The 17835-nt window shown below is 29.2% G+C and overlaps 3 protein-coding genes and 1 pseudogene across 3 annotated transcripts; all 4 read right to left on the reverse strand.

The window, feature by feature from the left end:
* The window catches only part of LOC113371005, an 8673-nt pseudogene extending 2342 nt beyond the window's left edge, over nt 1-6331 (reverse strand).
* A 242-nt stretch (nt 6332-6573) lies between these two features.
* Nucleotides 6574-8644, reverse strand: LOC113369886 (nucleoporin Nup37-like). Its single transcript, XM_026610491.1, has 5 exons — nt 8330-8644; nt 7910-8029; nt 7574-7847; nt 7262-7448; nt 6574-6875 (listed from the first exon to the last, which is right to left on the reverse strand). The coding sequence occupies exons 1-5, from the start codon at nt 8480-8482 to the stop codon at nt 6623-6625; spliced, it is 987 nt and encodes a 328-aa protein (XP_026466276.1). The 5' UTR covers nt 8483-8644; the 3' UTR covers nt 6574-6622.
* A 4229-nt stretch (nt 8645-12873) lies between these two features.
* LOC113371006 (cytochrome c oxidase subunit 6b-1-like) lies at nt 12874-13451 on the reverse strand. The gene is made up of 2 exons (XM_026611662.1): nt 13179-13451; nt 12874-13065 (listed from the first exon to the last, which is right to left on the reverse strand). The coding sequence occupies exons 1-2, from the start codon at nt 13449-13451 to the stop codon at nt 12874-12876; spliced, it is 465 nt and encodes a 154-aa protein (XP_026467447.1).
* Nucleotides 13452-13926: 475 nt separating this feature from the next.
* On the reverse strand, nt 13927-17333 carry LOC113369976 (transcription initiation factor TFIID subunit 6-like). The gene is made up of 10 exons (XM_026610609.1): nt 17097-17333; nt 16791-17024; nt 16397-16621; nt 16159-16326; nt 15709-15975; nt 15452-15636; nt 15224-15376; nt 14931-15115; nt 14167-14432; nt 13927-14097 (listed from the first exon to the last, which is right to left on the reverse strand). Exons 1-10 carry the CDS (start codon nt 17331-17333, stop codon nt 14005-14007), a joined length of 2013 nt encoding a protein of 670 aa, XP_026466394.1. The 3' UTR covers nt 13927-14004.
* Between the last annotated feature and the right edge of the window lie 502 nt (nt 17334-17835).

Genomic DNA, 17835 nt, shown 5'->3' on the forward strand with positions numbered 1-17835 from the left:
AAAAATTCGAATTAAATAATGTAGTTACAGTTAGTGAGTGAAAACCATATTTACAACATATATGGTAGCAAATGTTATTCCAGAACTAAATTTAATATGTAAACATATTATTTTTTATTTATGAAGCAAATATTTAAGCAAAAATACATTTACTGTTTACTCCTACAGTTGACTTTTTACAAATTGAATCAATTTGAGAAATTTGAATTGAAATATTTTAATTATATACATGTAAAATTCACTATAAAAGAAACTTACCGGAATTTTGCTGACTTTAAGGAACTCCAATAAGGCTTCTAAAGATCCTAATGTACTTGCTTGCACATAAACACCTCTTTCTTGCAACTTGATGCCACTTAAAGCACTTTTCAGTTCTTTAGCTACCTCATCTCTACAAAGTAAAATTTTATAATGGTAATGAATCCAAATGATAGTTATTTTATGTACTAATTGAATAAATGATATAAATTCAACTTCATTTAAAAATGTTATTATGATAAATATATATAATATAATAAATAAATATTGTACCTAAATATGTCAATTTCATCTGGCTTTGTGCAACTTGTAAATTTAAACCTGCAATTGCTTTTTCCAATCTTTTGCAGCTATCTTTACACCTTGTGCTGCAACTACTTCTTTGTGTTCAATATAAGCATTATAAATATAAAACACAAATATGTATAACACAAACTTAATTATTAAAATCACAGAAAAACCTAATTATAAATATATTTGCAGTTCAGGATACTTACTTTAACTCTGAGTTCCTTCATTGGTTGTGGCATTAGTAATGATCTAATTTGTGTAACTATGGGTCCATCAGTACCAGCTAAAATAATCGTATCTCCTTCTCTTAAAGTTCCATTTATTAAAATTGCATCAATGGTTGTACCATGCCCAGGTATCGCTTTAACCTTAAATAGGAATATAGATATAAGACTGTTCAATCAAAGTTTCGTTTTTTTTTTTTTTATCAAATTACTGATATATTTAACATTATATTAAATCAATATAGCACTGATTTATAAAAATAAGTATAGCTTATATTTTTATATCAGAACTACTATTACAGGTTATTGATGTTAAAAATTCAATTAATAATCAATAATTTGATAAATTTGTAAATAACATGAATAAAATTCTTTACCTCTAATACTGTAGCTTGCAAATCTTCACTAAACATCAAGCGTTTTGCTAACATATTCTGGCATGAATCAACAATTAAGGCTAAGAGATTACCCATTCCTTCTCCAGTTATGGCAGAAGTTGGAACTAAAGAAACGTAACTTCTTGGGTCTGGGTTTTCATGAAATAGAGCTGCATTTAAACCCTAGTGAAAATAAAACATATTGATAAGAAGTTCATAAATATTTAAAGAGAATATGCTTATTATTAAAATTTGTCATTTTGATAATAAGTAATTATTCTTCTGAAAGTTTTAGATGTAAATTATAGTTTTTTTAAATAATATTTGTACTGACTCTACGAAATAAACAAAACATACTTGCTCAGCAAATTGAACTATGATTTCTTTAGTTCTTTGTTCAAATTCTAATTGTGTATTCGGTGCTTGGGCTTTGAGAACGTCTCGTACATCTTTCCTAGCCATAGTTGACCAATCATACAATCTGTCAATTTTGTTCAATGCAACAATAAACGGAGTTTTCTTAGTTTTTAATAAGTTAATAGATTCTAAAGTTTGTGGTTCCAAACCGTGCATAATGTCAACAACCTGAAAAATTAACCAGAAAACATAAAACTGTGTTATATACATATTTCATTTGAACGTCACTTAGGATAAAAATCTTATATATTTCATAATTTACTAGTGTTAAAATAAATGTATTAGTACATATATAATATGTATTATATATGTACATATAAACTGTTAATATGCTTTATAAACTATTTTAAAAATTGAATTATAATTACCAAGATAGCAATATCACACAAAGAAGAACCTCGACTTCTCAGATTGCTGAAAGATTCGTGACCAGGTGTGTCAATAATCAGTAAACCAGGAATTTTGAATACAGTATCTGATATCTAAAAATTAAACAACTGTATTTATTTTCTACTATAACTATTTTTCATGTTTTCAAAAAAAAATAAAATTATTATTATCAAATCAAAATAAACTATATATTTTAATTCTAACCCCTTTAACAATTTTAACTTGCTCCTTTATGTTTTCTATTGGAACATTTGTAGCACCAATTTGTTGAGTAATACCACCAGCTTCACCATCTTGCACATTTGTGCGACGTAATTTGTCAAGAATTTTTGTTTTTCCAGTATCTACATGTCCCAACACACAAACCACCGCAGCTCTCAGTTTGTCTAATGATTTATTCTGTTCTGCATCAATTCTGCGTTTCTGTAAATAATTAAAATATTGATAAAATCAATAGTTTTTTTTTAAATATTTGATTTATTTTCATTAGCAAGTGGTACTTGTATTCTCTGGAGAGCCTTTTCTCGTTTCTTTTCTGCATCAGTTCTATTATCACTGTCTTCGCTACTTTCAGATTCTGACTCAGAATCACTTTCTTCTTCAGACTCTTCTTCTGAAGAAGTTTCTTCCTTTTTACTTTCTGCAGATTGATCCACTTTTGTTTCAGACTTTGCAGTTACTGCTACAAAGTTTATAAACATTTCAATAAAAATAAAATATCATTTACTACAAATATGTTCTTTGTTCTTTGAGTATTATAGTAATAATGCATAATTTGTAAATTAACCTGGTGTTTCAGTTGTGCTTTCCTCTTCACTGCTTGAATCAGCATCCCATGCATCCTTAACATCATCTTCTTCGGCAATAGCTTTTGTTTCGGCACTTTGCTCAACCACATTCTCTGCTGGTTGTTCGCCTACTTTATCAGCATCAACTTGAGATTGCACTTCCGTAGATTCCTTATTACCTTGCTGTTTAGATTTATTAGGTCGAATTCTTGTTCCAAGTCTATAAAAGTAATTAACTTATGTTTGAATAAATTTACCAATGCAAATTTACTTGTTGAAACATATTTTTCTAAATTCAAATTTTCAATTCATGAAGTAAGTTTCTAGAATAATGAAATAGCATAAGTAAAAAATAAACATAAATAAAAAGATTCTTAAAAATCGAAAGTATGCAAACCTAGGTTTCTTCTCTCCCACTTCAGGCATTTCTAGTCCCCTTGCCTTAAGAGATTCAAGCATTGCTTGGGCTCTAGCTTTATCTGCTTTTTGTTTTGCAGAAAGTAGTTTGCCTTCAGCTTTTAAACGTTCTTTACGTTCCTTTTCCTTTTTCTTTTTTTTTCTTTCCGCTCTTGTTCCAACCTAATCTAAAGTATATCAAAAACAAATCAGTTGATAAATTCATTAAAAGAAATAAATTAAATAGAAAAACAAAAAAATATATACTAGATAAATATATCCTAATGAGCAATAATTTGAGTTATTATTCACAATTTATTGTTCTCACTTGTTCTAATCTAGCAGCTTCAGCTTCCTCTTCCTTGCGAATCCTTTCTTCTTCTTCTCTTTGCAATTTTTCTTGTTCTTCTCGGAGTTTTTTCAAAGCATCTTGCATTGCTGCAATTGTTTTTTTGCCTGGTCCTTTGCCCGCTGCCTTCGCATCCTCAGCTGCTTTTGCACCTAAAACAAAATTTCAAGTAATTTTTTTCCAAAAAAATATAGTCAGCCAAAAGCTGCTCTCTTTCATTATTTGACATGTTATTTAACCCATATCAACATCACTAAAAATAATAATATTAATTTATTATATTCACCATCATGAGACAAATTTTCTTTAACGTATTAATTTATACAAATATTTTTTATACTAATTATTTAATATATAAAAATATTAAAAAAATGATATAAATATAAGCACTTTATCTTGAAGATCTGGCTATCGAAACATGTTAAAGATGAAGTCAAAATTATTACCTTTCTTCTTTTTTTTCTTTTTATCATCATCTTCTTCTGCATCATCTTGTTTATTTTCATCATCATCCCCCGCTACTGTTTCAACTTGTTGCTTACTACTTTCTTCTGCTGATTTTGTAGATTGGTCAGTATTTACAGGTTTAACTTCCTAAAAAGTAATTAAAAAAATAATATTTTGATGATTAAAATTAATTCATTTGACTTTACTATTTTAGTAAGTTATTTATCAAACTTTATCAAAGAACACCTTTTGCTTCATCTGCAATTTTTTCTGCTTTTCACGCTCTTTTTTTTCTTTCTTCTTCTGAGCTGCAGTTTTAACCGTTCCTCCAGACTCTTCATTTGTATCATCTTTTACTTCACTTTGATCTTTAATTTCAGTTTTAATGCTTGGTTTGGCTTGCTTTTCTACCTGAGCTACTTTCTCTACTTTTCCCACATTTTCTTCTTCTTTAACATCCTTTTTGACACCGGAATATTCAAGTTCTAGTTCAGCTAAAACTTTCTCTATATCTTCTTCACTATCATTTCGTTTCTTTTTAGACTTTTTGCTTTTTTTACCACCATCAGGTTTTGGCTTATTATCTTCAATACTATCACTTCTATCTATCTTTTTATTAGCTTTTTTATTTTTCGATGAAGTATTAGTAGTAGATTCAGAAATTTCATTGTCACTTGGCGCTGATTCTGCTGAATCTATTAAAAAAAAAGTTAAATAATATTTTATTTAACACAATTTCGAATTGTATAATGTAGATATTTAAAGATGTTTTTATGATATAAAATGATATAGTTATGTATATATATATATATATATATATATATATATAAGTAAAATGTAAGAATGTTAACATAATAAAATACTATTTTTTATAGTTTATAACAGTACTGATAAAAAATTGAATTTATTTATTTTATATAACTTTGTAATTTGCTTATTATCTCAATTTCAACTTAAAAACAAGAAATAATGTTTTGATATATACCTAAGTCAGTGATTTCCAACCTGTGGGGCGCGCTCCCCTGGTGGGGCGCCATACCGTTCCAGGGGGGGCGCAAAGCTGTTTCAAAAATATTATTTTTAAATGCTGAGTAAGTGTCAAAAACAAATCAGCAAAATACTTAAAGTACTTCTAAGAGTGTTTGAACTCAAAAAAGAAATTGCAATAGTTCTTGCTGATAACAAAAGAGATGGAGCAATCTTATTTTAGGACACAAAGTTCCTCGCAAAATTTGCGTATTTAGTTGATATTTTTCAAAGACTTAGCGATTTAATTAAATCAATGCAAGGATTAGAAATCCATTTGTCATTGAAAAACATGATGATTTTGGTCATTCAATAGCAGAGCAGAAAATGATAATTGATCTATCTAGTGATAGCACATTGACGCAGATGTTTCAGGACGAAAATATATTGTTAAGTTTTGGTTACCAGTAAAGGACGATTTTCCTACTTTGGCAAATAATGCTTTAGAAATTTTAGATCTTACTTATGTGAAACAGAAAATTATTATAATAAATAGTTATGTTTGTATGTATATTTTTTATAATACTGTGTATTATTTGGCATAATTTCAGTTATATTAAGTATCTTTAAATTAAATTGTTAGAAAAATAAGAATGGGAGGGGGGCGCAATATTTTTATCATTCAAAAGGGGGGCGCAAGGAAGAAAAGGTTGGAAACCGCTGACCTAAGTTTTTAATATTTTTATATAAGAAAATATATAAGCATCATTAAAATGCAATTCTCAAAATTTTACCTTCTACAGCTAAAAGAGCAAATCCTCCTTTCTTTATATCAGGCTTCTTAGCCTTCGGTTTCTCAATTTCTTTGTGAATATTTAAATCATCAATCTCATTAGTGATGTCATCAACATCACTATCATTGTCAACTACCTTTTTCTTTTTGTCTTTCTTTGAAGATTTTTTCTTTTTGCCTGTATCTTCATTATCTGAGTCTATAATTTTTTCTTGTGGTTTAGATTTAGTTTTTCCCTTTGTTGTTTCTTTAACTGCAGCATCAGTAGTATCAATATCACTATCTCTATTATTTTATTATTCAATGTTAGAAAATCTAGTAATATATTAATATTGAGTAGTGTTATCAAAAGTTACTTACAATTCGTCATCATTTGCGTTTTTTTTAAGCTTTTTCGCTTTTCCCATATTGATGGTTAAGTTTGAGGTTATGGAAGAAATAAAAGAGAAATTATAAAATTAAAGAATACGATAAAAATTAACATATGAAAACAGTAGTTCAAAAATATAATTTTTAGTCATATATACTACATTTCCTATATAATTTTTATGCACATGCCGGCATCCAGAATTAATTTAAAACATCACTCAACCTAGAAAATTGACATTTACGTTTCACATTTCTTGGTACCAACTGCCGAGATGAAACATGTGGTAAATGCCAACGTGACCAAAATATATTCAGAAGTTTTCAGCACGTGGTAAATCTGCGGGAAAGTAAACAGAATTCAAACATAAAAAATTGTGCAATATCAAAATCATTCTATATTGCAAATAAAAACGTTGTACAAATACATAGATGTTATAAATAAAATATGTTATTTTATTCTAAAGTTAATATAATATTAAAAATATAATTACAAGAATCCTTTTTGTAGAAATCTATATTTGATCAAATTAATAGTACAAAAATTGATTTCAAATTCATTATTTAGAAGAAACCTTCCAAAAACATAATTTTCGGTCATTAGCCACACAAACATATGGCAAGATATAATGCCAGGTCAAGCCTCCAAATAACATAAGTGATGACGTTAATTGCGGTAATTTCATTCTTGTATGAGTAACTTTTAAAGTGTTATGCGGTCGACCTACTGTCGCTAATACTAGATCACTGATTGATGAAAACCTTAAGAAATATGCACCATCTTCATGCAGTGGTCTTGTTTCAATAGGTCGACTAGAAAATAATAGAAAAAATATATCAATTCAAATATATATAATATATAATTATATTTCAAAAATATAACATGAAAATATTCAGCGATCAGGTTACAAATACATATCACATTAAGTGACTGTTAGATATTGTAGGTATTGTATCTTAATAAAATATTTTGATAACTACAATTTATATAATTAATCAATATAAAACCAGTCAATTTATCTTCATTAATTAGTAAAATTATAATGTTGCAATAAGTTTTTTTATTAGATTGTGCAACCAATTATTAATTAATAGATTTTACAACTTAACAATCTTAAAACTAGTTTTAACCCATAAATCCATTAACTAATAAAATGTTGAAGTCGTAATAAAAATACACATAATCAAAAATTAATTACCTCGGCTTTTCCATATCCCATACTATTAACTCTCCCGAAGTTATAGCAGCTACTCGAGCCCCATTAGAAGGAGCCCAATGAGCACTCATAAGAGGAACACTTCCAGCATCCAAAGACAATATAGCTTGTTGAGAGTGTATATTATACAAATGTATGAGCCCATTCTTTTCAGCAGCCAATAACTTTCCTAATGGACATTTGAAATTGAACTTACATATAAAATTTGAATGAAATAAAGAAGATAAAATAGAAAAGCTTTAAATACTGTATTCATATTCTAGAATTATTATTAGATATGGTATAAAATATTACCATTCTCTTCTGGATGCCAACATACATCCATACCAGGAGATGATAAATTTAATGTAGCAACACACTTATCTGTGCTGGTGGTACTTTTAGTGGTCCATAATTTTACTGTATGATCATCACTAACAGAAGCTATGTAATCACCTTCAGGTTCCCAACTTACTGAATTTATATAATTAGAGTGACCGGATAATACAGTAACAGTATCGTTATCCACCATATTACTTTTAATAATCCGAATTTGAAAATCAGCACAGGCTATGCAAAACAACACCACCTAAATAAAATTAGCATCTTAACAAAACATTATAACTTAAAATCAATGTATAACTATTTTACCTTTGGTATAACAGAAAGCGAAGTATCAGGTGACCAGCAGATCGAATGGCATCTACTGTCATTGTGAAACTCACGCAGGATTGTCCAATCATATGGTGTAGAAAGTTCATCATTTGCTTCCTAAATAATTTTTGAATAATATGTAGAAAGTATTAATATTTCTTTATTTCATTTACATTAATTACTCATGAAGCATTAGGAAAAGATTATTATTATATATAGTAATCACATTGTTATTTTCAAGAAATGCAAAATTCAAAATAGCTGTGCATATAATTTTAAGGTTCTTATAAAAAATATATAAGTTTTAGTACAACAAATTTATCTCTTTATCTTTGACTGTGAATTAAAGTTTTAAATCTTTATTATTAGTAGCAATAAAAACCAAATCATAAAAAATAAACACATATCAAATATTACCTGAAATCTTATGCTGGCAACGGTGATCTTATTAAGCAGCGCTATACATAATAAATTCTGTGACCATTCGTAAGGTGAAAATGCTACACTATAAATTTGCTCAGCAAGTAAAATTGTATGAGTGGGTATTGTATCTTGGTGCATCTTATGCATTTTTTAAAAGATCTTCTATATTATTAAATACTAAATATATGACTGAATTGATTTTATCTTGAAACAGGTATTTAATAACATTGAATAATTATATTCAGTTGAACATACCAGTTATAATTAACTCATATAGATATATAATTAAATATAACGAATAAATATAATAAATACATGAATATGCACGTAATTCAGAATATAATGCACAAATGAATACTGTGGAACGATCCTAACCTAAGACTAACTGTCAAAAATATGTTAACGGTTTTAGGAAATTAACAGGTTAGAATTTCAAAATGAAAATTTTGATTGGCTCAAATTTGCGACTATCATAGGACCCCTAAGTAGCATACGACACGAAGCTAAATTTCTACGAACATGATGACGAACAATGACGAATAAGAGCCTCTAAGTAGCCATTTTAAACGCGGATTTTGTTCTGAGATAATTGGTCAATAATAAAAATTTAAGCAGTGAATAAGATCAATTTATACGTAAAAATATATGTAGTAAAATTAATACTCAACGTGAAGCAAATAGAATAAAAGATTCTTTAAAAAAACCAATAGCTACCCCAAAAAATCACCAAGTTGAGCAAAGTAATCAAGTTCAACAAACAAAAACAAAATAAAGTGATGTGGATAAGATAAAATTTAACAAATAAAATATAGGAGGAAGTATGAGTAAACAAAGTAATGATATGGATACATTAGCAGCATTACAGAGAATTAAAGATAGAACAACAACTTTATCAAAGGAAATAAAATCTAAACCTATTACAAGTATGGTAACTACCGAAACACCACATTTAAAAGCCGATCAGACTTGTAATAGAATGAATAATGATTATGAAGATCAGCATGCCGGCAAAGGTGCTAAAAAAGGCGGATGTGAAATAATGTAATATTCTAAGAGCTTATACTCTATATAGTTGCATCATTTAACGTAACATAAAAAGTATTTTTTTGAATGAAGCAGGAGAGACCTATTGCCTGTATTTTTTCTGACAATTTGAGGCTAATATTACCTGGAAATATTACATCAATTTTATAAGTTGGTTAAATAGAGGTCAAAATATCCATCCTCGACCGGAGAAGCCCATTATAGACTTGTAACAATTAATTCGTTTTCAGATGGAAATGCACGTTGAGTTAGTTATAGAAGGCTATCTGCCTGCAAATTTAAGACCTCAAGAACAATTGCCGTATATTACATATGAACTCTTAGATGAATTTCTATATTGTTGGTTTTTACAAAAACGATCAACAAATTATTTGTAAGCAACTTTACTTCTTTATTGATACTTTACATATCTGAATATTTTACCTCATGATTAATATAATATGTATAATGTAATCTAAGAAAATATGTAAGTGTTAATTTTCTAATAAACATCGATTTTTTTGGATATCTATGTATGTATTTGTTATTTTTGATAAACAAAACATTATTCTTCATATTTGAATTATCCGGATTTTCGATTAACCGGATCAATGCCGCGTCTCCACTGTTACGAATCCGTGCGGCGAATGGTGCGTCACGAACAAATTTGCGCAGCGGAGTGATACTGTGCGAACGCACGAATTTCCTTTAAATTTGTCCACTGCGCATGTCCATAGCGCACTTTTTTCTTCTTTTTTTGTTTGAAAATGGGAGGGGGTGTTTATTTTTAGAATTACGTACCCTGCCGAACATGGTCGAAGCGACACGAAAATTTCAATAGCTTGCGTTCGCGGCGCTCGCTCCCGCCGCGAGCAACCCGACGCATCGGGCTGCCGAGAATACCCGAACCGACACTAATGGATTAGCGTCAAAGCGCGGATCAAAAATGTAAATAAGTAAGCAGTCATTAAAATTGATGTACTAATTATAATTTTATCTAACTATTAGTATAGGAAATACATCGGTAATTAACGAATAGATATGTTGAAATATATGTATATCCAACTAAAATATATTTTGGTAGACTTTATTTATCATATTTCAGAGTTAATTTTATATCATCATGATATTATCATGTATATATATATATATATATATATATTATATATCTAGATATATAGATATATATATCTATATATATATATAGTATATAATATATATATATATATACTCTACTACTTTATGACGTATCATATATTTATTATTCAAAATAAATTAAATATTTCAAAAAAATGGTAATATTGTATTATTGCAATTACGCTAAATATCATTTAAAATCTTATTAATATGCAGACTGAATTTTTGCTCAAAGTCTTTTCTGACAAGTATTTATATTTAGAACAGAAGTAATAATTTTATTCAAAACTGATAATTATTGGTCAGCCTGCCTCTGTATCCGTATACGTTATTTCTTTGAACTTGTAACTTGAATTTGAACGTAAAACGTTGATCTGTGCTACGGTTTATAAGTTCAATTGTACAGTGAAGGCATTGAGATATTTCATCTTATCCTCAATTTTGAAAATGGATATGCGTATAGAGAAGATGTTATACTTCTTTACACTTCTTATAATTGAACTGTATCAAGAAAAAAAATATTATGGAATCCTAAAATTTCAAATGTATCAAATTGCTCGCAGTGTGCGTCGCGCACAAGAGCCAACGCATGCGTGCGTCGCGAACAGGATTCGCCGCACGGATTCGTGCAGTGGGGACGCAGCATAGCTAAACAAGTATAAGTATCCGGATGCAACCCGGATAATCGAGGTTCTACAATATTTAAAAAACGCACTAAAGGTTTTGGTTGGTGTTCCTGCATAAGCTTAATATAAACTTCACACTGTTCATGGTTTATGTTTTGCCTGTATTTGTCAATTTGTAAAAGACAAATATGCTTTAAATTCTATGTATTAGATTATTAAAGTCATTATCATATTAACTAGTATATTATTTATCCAGGAATAAAGAAATGACATGTGAAAGATGCTGCACATGCTTATCTTATAGAAATGAATTAAATGATTGTCAGTGGGGTTATAAAAAAATCCCTTCGTACCTTTTAGATAGATTAAACAAAGTAACAAATTTACAGGTAGGATCGATCGATCAATCGATAATTATAATTTATATTTAGAAAAACTTATCATTACTTAATTTTTCTCAGATATCAGATACAAATGACGTTGCCAGTTCGATATGCAATTCATGTGTTCAAAAGTTAAATGATGCATACAATTTTATAAAACAGTGCGAAATATCTTCTAATTACATTCGAAATCAATTAGATACTCTAAAGATAGATGTATTAGACTCTTTGTCAAGCTTATCAGAAAATACTAGCGATATATTTATCATTGATAATGTAGAATCTGAAGAACAATGTGATATCAATTTTAATGAAGAAAAAAATTGCCCGCCATATAATTATAATAACTATAAAAAGCATATATGTGATGAAAAATTAAAGCCTGAAAAGCAAAATGTTACTAAAACAAAATATATCTGTGATACCTGTGGATGCATTTTCAAAAATAAATCTAGTTTGAATATTCATGTTCGAACACACATTACCAAAGAATCATTTATATGCCCAATATGCAATAAAGGTGGTTATTTACGGTTTGCACTTTAAATAATCCCATCAATATGTAATTGATATAAATGTTATAAAATTTATTTTAGGTTTTAATGTGAAAACAAATCTCAAAAACCATATACGGTCTCACTCAGGTGAAAGGCCATTTATTTGCGATGTTTGTGGACAGGCATTTGCAGTTATATCTTCTTTAAAGGCACATATTCGAATTCATAATCATGAAAAACCTTATGCTTGTACAATATGTTCCAAATCATTTTCACAAAAAAGTAATCTTAAAGTACATATCTTGACACACTCTGGCAGTAAACATCATAAATGTACATCATGTTCAAAAACATTTTACACAGCAAGTGCTTTGAGGCAGCATAATCGAAGCCACACTGGTGAACAGCCTTTTTCATGTGCCATTTGTTTAAAAAAATTCTCATTATCATCTAACTTGAAAACTCACATGAAAATTCATTCAGGAGATAAAAAATATCAATGCAATACATGTGATAAAAGTTTTATTAATGCAGCTGCTCTAAACTCACATATGCGCACTCATACGGGCTTAAAAGTTTTTTCTTGTTCCACATGCTCAAAAAGTTTTACACACTATAATACCCTTAAAGCACATCAAGTTGTGCATACAAAGAGAAAAGATTTTGAATGCAAAATCTGTATGAAAAAATTTGCTCGAAGTAGTAGTTTAAGTACACATAGGAAGAAAAAACATGCAAATCTGGCAATTTGATTATGTAATTATAATAAAATATTATAATAAAGAGTTTTACACTTACATAAATTTGTATAACATTTTATGGAAAAATGTTTGATCTAAAGGGAACAATAAAATCATTTTGGAAAATCTTCATTAGGATTCTTGCTTTTCTTCAAATTTTCTGGGAAACGTACCTTGTTCTAATTGTGAATCCCATCTTTCAAACCACTCAACAGGGCATAAACCTTTGTAGGCCTTTTGAAAATATTGGCAGGGTTCATAATCATCACCTTTCTTTCTAATGCATCGATGATAATCAACATACATCATGAAGCAATAATTGGTCTAAAATTTATTAGAACTTGATGAAGATATGATTATTTGATTATTATATCTAATAAAAAATATATATTTATTATATAAATAATATAATCTATGATGGATATTTGAATATTTACCACATTTGCATTCGGCCATCTTGGATCTGGTGGGATAGTTTCAAGCTTGATATTTTCTCCATTTCCATTTCGATATTTTCTACCATTACCATTACTACCATTGCCACCATTTCCATTTTGCTTCTCTTCACACTCAGGCCCAGGACCTTCAGAGCAGCTTGGGGTACACGACACATCCTTAATATTTTTATCAGTGCTGGATTTTAATGCCATTGTCTCAATGGGTAAATCTTGGGAATAATCATCATTAGATTTAGATTTTCTTCTAGACATTTTTGACAATAAATTATCCAATATTACTTTTACAAATAATAATTTTTTGTACTAGTCTTTTGTTTTTTATAATGTGCACACTGATCAAAGTTTTTTATGTGTTTTAGACTTTCATTTATTTTAAGTATTTGATTTAAAAGATTTTATGATTCAATTGTTCACTTTCAGTGCCCTTAAATATTCATAGCTTTATTTAATATAATTAGTTTCGCTATCATGAAAATACATTCATCTAATTAAATCCATTTAAATTTTAAACAATTAAATATGCTATTATGATATTATTCTTATTGAAACAGTTCCAAAGTTTGCATTAAACTGATAAGATCAGCATAACAATAAATAAATAAATAAGTTTTTTTAAACACTTTTGCATGAGCATTTCAAACAAATTTTTATGATTGCGTTCCTTATAAACAGAAAGATAGATATTTTTTTTAATTTTTATTTTAAAATTAGGTAAATCTTGGCCATGGTCAACTTGAACACATTATAAAAATTTGTATAATTGATATATAATATATTTATCTGGAATTAATTCTTGAAGGAAAAATTAAGCTAAATGCGAAAGATCATCTAGTTCAGGTGGAGGAGGAGCACTGCCTTGACCAATAAAGATTGGTTTGGGCACTACTGATGCAGGAGCCTACAACAAAAAATTCTCCATAAATATTCTTATTCTTTTTTTTTTTCAATTATGCATGTGCGCATGTACCTGGCTTACAGATGGAGAACTTTGTCCAGAGTGACTAACCATTACTAATTTTGGTGTTTTTTGGCTTGTATTTTGATTTGCCTGTTGTTGCATTTGCACTAAAGTATGTTGTTGAGTATGTTGAATGGCAGGACTTTGTTGGCTTTGTACTGTTTGTATATTTTGTGTCACTGGCTGCATTTGTTGAATCTGATTCGAAAGATTTGACCCATACTTTACTACACCTGGTGAAGGAGTGTTAGTAGGTGTCTGAGACTGAACATTTCCTGAATAAAAAGATATAAATCATTAGTAAACATAACTACAAATATTGATGATAATGCTAGTAAAAACAAAAATTTAGCTGAAAAACTAATTATAAGTAATAATCTGGTAATATTTCTTCGTTTCAACTATTAACATATTTCATACTTTCCTTGTTTATTCATTCAGTCTTTTTTGGATATAGGGAAGCAAATAGGCAAAGTTGCATTTCTAGGAATTGGAATTCTAGGTTTTGTAAGTATTGAGGGTGCTTGAATACAAACTGATCCAGGCATTCCAGGAAGGAGCAGAGGATTGTTGAGGGTCGGAAGTGAGATATTACCCCTGTAAACTACTGTTGAGAGATATTAATTAGGATATGTTTCTCTTAAATCATTTTTCAAATGTAACAATGTATGCATCGAATAGTTGTCAGTCGATACATTAAAAGCTTATTTATTAAACAAATTATTATGATATTTATTAATCTTATATAAATTGTTAATAAATATCATTCTCACCGGATGAAGGTGTTTGTGGTCTTGATTGTGCCACAATAACATATTTTTGTTGACTTTGTCCAGGTGTTCTTATTATTTGACTCGATGCAGAACCACCACTTCCAACCAACACTGATCTTGGGGTACCAGGTGCTTGGGGTGAAGCTAGATTTCCAAGATTAGATGATCCAGAAGATGGCAATGATCTAGATGATCAAAAATAATAGCTTAAAGAATCTGATTTGTTAATGTTCAAGACCCAAAACAATACAAAGCATTCAATATATGATTTTTTTTTTAAAAGTATAAAGTACCTTATTCCTGATGTAGGACATGGTGTGTTAGGTATAATAGAAACACCGCTAGATCCGGTGCATGTTGGTGGTGCTACATTTGCTACAGTTACAGAAGATCTAGCTTTGTGGACAGCTGAATGCAGAGCAGGGCCTAAGTAACCATAATCATTTCTGCAAAAAAAAAAAAAAAAACTATTTCTGTTAAATTCTTCTAAAAATCAGCAATAATAAGAAAATAAACAATACTTGTATTCTTCAACTATGTCTGGAGGATTTCTAATCATTTTAATAACTGGGGCAGCTGTTTTAGTTACTAATTGTTTTATCCTGTCACCAGCAATTTTGTCTGCATTGTTTTGACCACCTTGATTAGGTTGAAAGCAAGTTTCAATTTTTTCTGATATTTCTAAGATTTTTGGTATTATAAATACCTGTAAATGTAGTAAAAACAAGATTAAATATCTTATCATTCATTATGCACATTTAATATGTTTTCACATTACTTTCACAACTTCACTTCCCAGTTCTGAAAGACCTTCAATTGCACCATAAAGAGATGCCAAAGGAGTTTTATTATCCTGCAACGCTTTACAAAACAATCTTGTAACTCTTGTTTGCACAGTATTTGTAGTTGTATTGAAATTTTTGCATATTTGTGCCATAAGACGAGCTGCAAAATCTCTCAAAGCCCAATGATTGTCTAATTCAGGCCGCATACATAGTTGCTTAGAAACTATGCATGTTGAAACACATGGAATCAATTCATGAAGCTAAAAGAAACAACCGGTTAAAATATATCACTAACTTCAACCATAATTTATAATGCGAATTGTTAATATTTTTCTTCCTCAAAAAATAGAAACACCTTAAATTATGATATTAATTGAAAATGTGTAAATAGGATATTACTTTGATAGACAAAACATAATTGATCTAAAAACAACAATACTTACATATTTTTCCAGATAAAGAGCTGGATTATCTAGAAGCGCCTTAACCATTCTCATGAGATATATTAGTAATGCCAAATTGTTTTGAACAACGTTGACTTTAACACCTTCTGCAATAAATGTACACATCCTTGGAAGCATCTCATGAAGTCCAGGATCACATGCTAAAGACTAAAATATTATTTATAATTAACAATTTGAGAACTAAATAAGAATTTATTAAACAATTCTGTATTGTTACTTGTAACGCTTCAGCTCTTCGAGTTTCATCACTTCCAACACAAGCTTCAGTTATTTCCTTGTAATATAATTGCTGTTCAACAGATAATTCATGTGTTGCCAACTGTTTTACATGCACCGTTTCTACATTTCTAAGTTTTTGTAACTTTCCAGTTGTTGGCTTACCAGCCATATCTTTATCTTTTCCAGAAGCTTTAGATAATTTAGCAACTGGGTCCACAGAATCCTAAAGTAAAAAGATAGTTACACATACACCGAAATGATTCATTAAATTGGCAACTGTTGTCTAGAGAACTTATATCTGAACAGAATGATGAAATATACCAAAAATATGCTATTCGAAACAATACAGATAAAAACTTTATCTAAAATATCTAAAAGAAATTAATAGTTACCAGTTTTTGAGACTCTTTAGACTGAGGCGGAGGATTTTCAGGAATAGTTGGTTGAACTCCATCAACAGACAACCAATGTGCACGTAATGACACTTCAAGTGGTAACTTTGGTGCAGCAGCTGACAAAATATCAGATATATCTAATTCTTTTTCCTCTATGAAATGAAGCTCACGACCACCACCAGACGCAAATCTGAATGGTGTGAAGTCTTGTTGAACAAAACCATACTGGGGCTGCAAGAGAAATATTTAATTTTGATAAAAGATTAATTATGAAATGGTAATGAAATATTAAATTAATCTTGCCTCTATATTCTTTATCCTCAATGCATGATCAACATCTGATGTACATAATTTTTGCCGTTTGGAATGATGCATGAATTTAATAGAGTCTTGTATAATTTCTTTTAACCTAAAAGATACTTCATCTGACAATTCTTTAGCTACATCATCAGCCAACGATCCTACACCTATACTTTCAGCAATAACTTTCATGGATTCAGTTGATAATGTGGTTCCGTAAGCCAACTCGGAGTCATTCATATTTATTATTATCAAATATATAACTTCTATATATAATTAAACTCTTTCTTAACCAAACTATATTTACACAAGCGGGGTACTAATGTCATTTATTTATCATTTGGTGCAATAATAATATTAGTATGTAATTTTTTTTGTTACTTGATATTCGTAACACTATATTATTGTACTATATTTTTATTATATTGTCTAGGATTTTGGAATATAAACATAAACATAGCTTTTAGATTTTATATGTCAACATGAAATTAACCAGTAATAAAAAATAAACTGATCTAGTTACTACATCTAGTGATATTTCTGTAAACTTGCTGGTTTAAATACTTGATTATGAGAAACCATAAGATTAGATTCTTATTAGAATCAATTAAAAAGGATCAAATTCATATTAGGGTGCATATGAAAGTAAAGATACCAGACCAGTGATTCTCAAAAAGTTTTCAAACGTATCACCCAAAATGTCCCAAAATACAACCCAAATTTCCTTCGAATGAAAATGGGG

The sequence above is a fragment of the Ctenocephalides felis genome, unplaced genomic scaffold (assembly GCF_003426905.1).
Source record: "Ctenocephalides felis isolate EL2017-DRISC unplaced genomic scaffold, ASM342690v1 CF-g0.4_SCAFFOLD_01492, whole genome shotgun sequence".
Taxonomy (NCBI): Eukaryota; Metazoa; Arthropoda; class Insecta; order Siphonaptera; family Pulicidae; genus Ctenocephalides; species Ctenocephalides felis.

What these genes read in the sequence shown, in the direction of transcription:
- LOC113369886 (XM_026610491.1), bottom strand. Translation starts at nt 8,482, where the DNA reads ATGCATAAGATGCACCAAGATACAATACCCACTCATACAATTTTACTT. An exon ending in TTGCCAGCATAAGATTTCAG is followed by an intron (nt 8,030 to 8,329) that starts GTAATATTTGAT and finishes AAAATTATTTAG; the next exon opens with GAAGCAAATGATGAACTTTC. An exon ending in TTGGCATCCAGAAGAGAATG is followed by an intron (nt 7,449 to 7,573) that starts GTAATATTTTAT and finishes AATGTCCATTAG; the next exon opens with GAAAGTTATTGGCTGCTGAA.
- LOC113371006 (XM_026611662.1), bottom strand. Translation starts at nt 13,451, where the DNA reads ATGTCTAGAAGAAAATCTAAATCTAATGATGATTATTCCCAAGATTTA. An exon ending in GATGGCCGAATGCAAATGTG is followed by an intron (nt 13,066 to 13,178) that starts GTAAATATTCAA and finishes AATAAATTTTAG; the next exon opens with ACCAATTATTGCTTCATGAT.
- LOC113369976 (XM_026610609.1), bottom strand. Translation starts at nt 17,333, where the DNA reads ATGAATGACTCCGAGTTGGCTTACGGAACCACATTATCAACTGAATCC. An exon ending in CTAAAGAGTCTCAAAAACTG is followed by an intron (nt 16,622 to 16,790) that starts GTAACTATTAAT and finishes TTTTTACTTTAG; the next exon opens with GATTCTGTGGACCCAGTTGC. An exon ending in ACCACAAACACCTTCATCCG is followed by an intron (nt 14,433 to 14,930) that starts GTGAGAATGATA and finishes CTTTTTATTCAG; the next exon opens with GAAATGTTCAGTCTCAGACA.